At 35.9% G+C, this 4,410-nt stretch overlaps 1 protein-coding gene across 4 annotated transcripts in view; it reads left to right on the top strand.

Moving 5' to 3' along the window:
• Positions 1-2,133: 2,133 nt before the first annotated feature.
• The window catches only part of LOC113827858 (trithorax group protein osa), a gene marked incomplete at its 5' end in the record, with an annotated part of 64,421 nt that continues 62,144 nt past the window's right edge, over positions 2,134-4,410 (top strand). For all 4 annotated transcript variants that reach the window (XM_070133947.1, XM_070133946.1, XM_070133945.1 and 1 more), the window contains 1 exon segment: positions 2,134-2,232. In XM_070133947.1, coding sequence (XP_069990048.1) covers positions 2,134-2,232 — 99 coding nt within the window.

The raw sequence follows: 4,410 nt of genomic DNA, 5'->3' as shown, positions 1-4,410 counted from the left end.
TTTGAGACAGCAAAGTGGCACCTGGCATCCCCATGACATTCATGAATTGGTGATAAGACATTTGAATTACCAATTTATTTTGGTAGTACAATTTACCATTGTGAATTAGATTTTTTATTTCAGAAAATATATAGCTATAGCTACTGTAATCAAGTTATAAAGGCTTTTATTCCATTCATTTCCAATTTTCCTGAACATGAGCTTAACATAGCCAGTTAGGCCCTTATTTCCATGCCTTTTTTTTGTCTTGTTTTATTTTACTTATTTATTTGTTTGTTTGATTTTAATTTCTTTTATTTGTATTTATTTATTTATTATTTTTTAAATATTTTTTTATTGGTTTAAGTATAATGTATAGTTAGAATGCAATTTACATAGTAAAATTATATTGTCAGTTTTTTATATTAATTGCAGAATGAATAGAAAGTTATTTGAATGTGAATGGCAAAATTAGACATCTGTAAAATAATTATTGAACTTCCAGAGCAATAATCAAGTGTTCGGTAATATTTTGTACATACTCATAAAATTAATAGCAAGTTCAATTTGCATTACAAAGTTGTGTGAGTTGATAACTTATACATTGATTAATTGTCATACAGCAGTATAAAGACTTCCCTTTGTAAAGTGTTATAGAAAAGTAAGAGTTCCCAGGTGCCCCTTTTAAAATATAGTGCATTGTAATTAGCACAATCACTTAATAGGTTAACTGTATATATGTGCTGTCTAATGCTCAGACAAAGCATCAGTGAGTGTGTTGGGTGTGTTTGAGTGCTTCTGTCATGCTAGATGTTCTCTCTTTTTATGTGGTGAGAAACTAGAGCACTCCTCTTAACTATTACAAATTGATATGTTTTGAATATTGTCTCTTTATATTTTCACTTTTTTATTTATTTATTTATTTTTTTGTATCAATATGGCTTTGCAGAATGCTCATCAAATAATTTAAAAGTAGGGTTTCCCTTTTATTTCATATTTATTAGTATTTGGACCAGGCAGTAATTGGTTATGCAATGTCGTGTATATAGGCTGATTAAGCCACTCACAATGGGAGCTTCTCATGCCAACTAAACCATGAATCATGATGTCAGCTGCTTGGGAGGAATATTGGAAATGCTGGAAACAAATTTACCCTTGGTCTATATTATATGCTCTTGGCTGTAGCAGAATCAGTTTTTTAAGTAATAAGGTTAAAAAGAGGCTTTAAGCCTAATTTCAAGGGGCATTGTCTCCCTATTGATTGCAGCCAGGGCTAAACCAGCAAACAACTTGGAACAGGGTTGACCGTGCATGATGTGTTACCTATGGCATGATTGGCTGTCATCCCAGAGTGGGTGGGTTAAGAGAATAAATAATACTACAGCTTCCTGTGGCATGACCATTGAAAACCATTGTAGTTACTCTATATTATTTTCCTGAGAATCACAAAACACTTACTTTGCCAGTCCAGAACATGTTAGTGATCAGGCTTCTGGAGTCTTGCTTAACATATGTAATAGTAATAGAGATTTGCTGACATTTTTATTGACAAATGTTTCTTCTTTCATACATACACACAAGACTGCTTTTGCTCTACACATACTAGTGGTTTTGTTCAATATGTATGTGCATTCTTTTTCCTTGGGCTAATCTTGAGAGTTTCCACAAATGCCATTCACAGGATGGCCTGGCTCCTCCCCAACCCACCAGGTGCTGGAGAGGGGGAGGAGGGGGGTGTGAGCCAGCTTATTTGGTGGTGGGAAAGGCACAGTGCTATCTATTACGGACAGCTGATTTTCTTTTCTTTTCTTTTTTTTTTTATTATTGTTATTATTATTTATTTTTATTATTTTTTTATTTTATTTTATTTTTTTTCGCCTTTTTAAGTTTTGTTCTCCCTTCAAGTCTAGCTTGGTCCTTTTTCCTCTTCCTGTTTGAGGAGAAACTTAGATATAAGTATTAAAAACAGAATCCAAAGAGCAGATGCTTGGTTTTAAAAAGTATATAAGTTAAGATTAATGCTTATTTACATTTTTAATGGGAAAGAGAATTACCAGTAAAAAGACAAAACAAAAAAAAACAGCCTCCATGACACAACTCCTACACTTCCTCGGCAAGCCCGATACTGATGGTTAGCCACCTTGTGCCTCACAGGTCCAGTAGGCAACGGGGAAAACGTGAACGTGTCTAACCCATTTGATGATCAGTGTCAGTACTCACGCACTTACCATAACTCATATTCTCGAACTCCGGGTAAGGGCCTTAGTGTCGGGTGTGCTCGTTCTATCCCAAACCTCCATGCATCTGAGTGTGCACTCATCTTGGGGTATGGCTGCGTCTGTGTACGTCTCATGGTCATTATTTATTTATTATTTTTTCTTTTTGCTCATTTTGTCTTTCTCTTTTGTGTGCATATGTGTCAGTGCAATGAAGAAAATAAATCTAAATTTAATACTTGAAATTGGAAGAACCAAGAGACGGTCGGACGTTTGTGCTCTTGATGAATGCATATTGTAACATGTTACAGACTAGATGTCCCCTTATATATATTTGATCAGTTTTGCTCGAAACATTTGTCTATTTTATGTTGATATTTGATTTTTTTATCATTATTGTTATTGTTTGCTTGCTGAAATAGATGTATTATGTGTTAAACCTTTTATTTGTTGACATTTTGTAACCAATAATTTGTTTTCAGTTATTGTTTTAACTTTTTCTTTCTAGGTTTTGCATGCTCCAATATCAAATTTGTTTAAGGGCCATGTTCAAGAATAAAGTTTTTTTTATAAATTGAATATAAAATGTCATATATATAGACACTAGAAACCATCTTTGAGGGACTGAGGTTTTGGGCTTGTACATTTCTCTTACATTGAGATTAATCAATGCAGTGTTGACATTTACATAGCATTTTGTAGCAACCTGTGAGCCCTCGTTGAAATGGGTCCTTTGTCATTAAAAGCAGGCATTGAAAGAGATACCCTAATTATTAAAAGTTCTTGCTCCACCTATCCCCCCTCCCCAAAAAAGAAAAAAAAAATACTTTGAACATCGCCCCCAAGGAAAAGCTGCAAGGGAAATACTTCAGGAATGGAATGTTGTCAGAGGAGGCAGTATTCAAAGATTTTATTGATTTTTCTGAATACGATTGCTCTCAAATGAGGTACCACTCTCATTTAAGTGTAGAATAAAGAGAATGAAAAAGAAATAATTAATATATAAAAAAGTGCACTTTTTAACTTGACTTTTTCCATTTCGAGGATTTGACAATCAGCGATTCCTGTATCTGCATTTTTTCCTTTATTTGAAATATGAATAGTTTTGATTCACATCATTTGTTTTTCTTTTTGTTTTTTTTGTGAATGGGATTGTTAGATTTCAGTTGTAATTTTTTGAGTATATATATATAAGCATATCTTTTCCTTTTCTCTCTGTATGTTGAAGAGCTAAGGAATGCGACTTATAGTGGGAGAAAGATGATTTTTTTTCTTTTTTCATTTCTTCTTTCAACACAAGTTCCCCCTCCCCTTATTTGCAATAATGTTTGTTTATATCCAATTTTTGGTTGTCTGAAAACATTTCTTCTCTTAAATATTTTTGATTCTGCACACACACACACACACACACACACACACACACACACACACACACACACACACACACACACACACACACACACACACACACACACACACACACACAGACATACATAAAAATATATGCATATATACATAAATATATACATACACACACTGGCACACACACTGAAACACACACTGGCACACACACTGAAACACACACTGGCACACACACACTGAAACACACACTGGCACACACACATACTGAAACACACACAGGCACACACACACACTGAAACACACACACGCACACACACACGCACACACTCACACACTCACACACACACGCACACACACGCACACACTCACGCACACACACACACACACACACACACACACACACACACACACACACACACACACACACACACACACACACACACACACACACACACACACACACACACACACATATACACACACATACACACACACACACACTGACACACACACACACACACACACACACACACACACACACACACACACACACACACACACACACACACACACACACACACACACACACACACACACATATACACACACACACATATACACACACACTGACACACACACACACTGACACACATACACACACACACACACACACACACACACACACACACACACACACACACACACACACACACACACACACACACACACACACACACACACACACACACACACTGACACACACACACACACACTGACACACACACACACACACACACACACACACACACACACACACACACACACACTGACACACACACACACACTGACACAC

The sequence above is a fragment of the Penaeus vannamei genome, chromosome 19, assembly GCF_042767895.1.
Source record: "Penaeus vannamei isolate JL-2024 chromosome 19, ASM4276789v1, whole genome shotgun sequence".
In the NCBI taxonomy this organism is placed as follows: Eukaryota; Metazoa; Arthropoda; class Malacostraca; order Decapoda; family Penaeidae; genus Penaeus; species Penaeus vannamei.
Note: the sequence above shows the minus strand (reverse complement) of the source record. Positions and strands in the feature narration are given on the sequence as shown.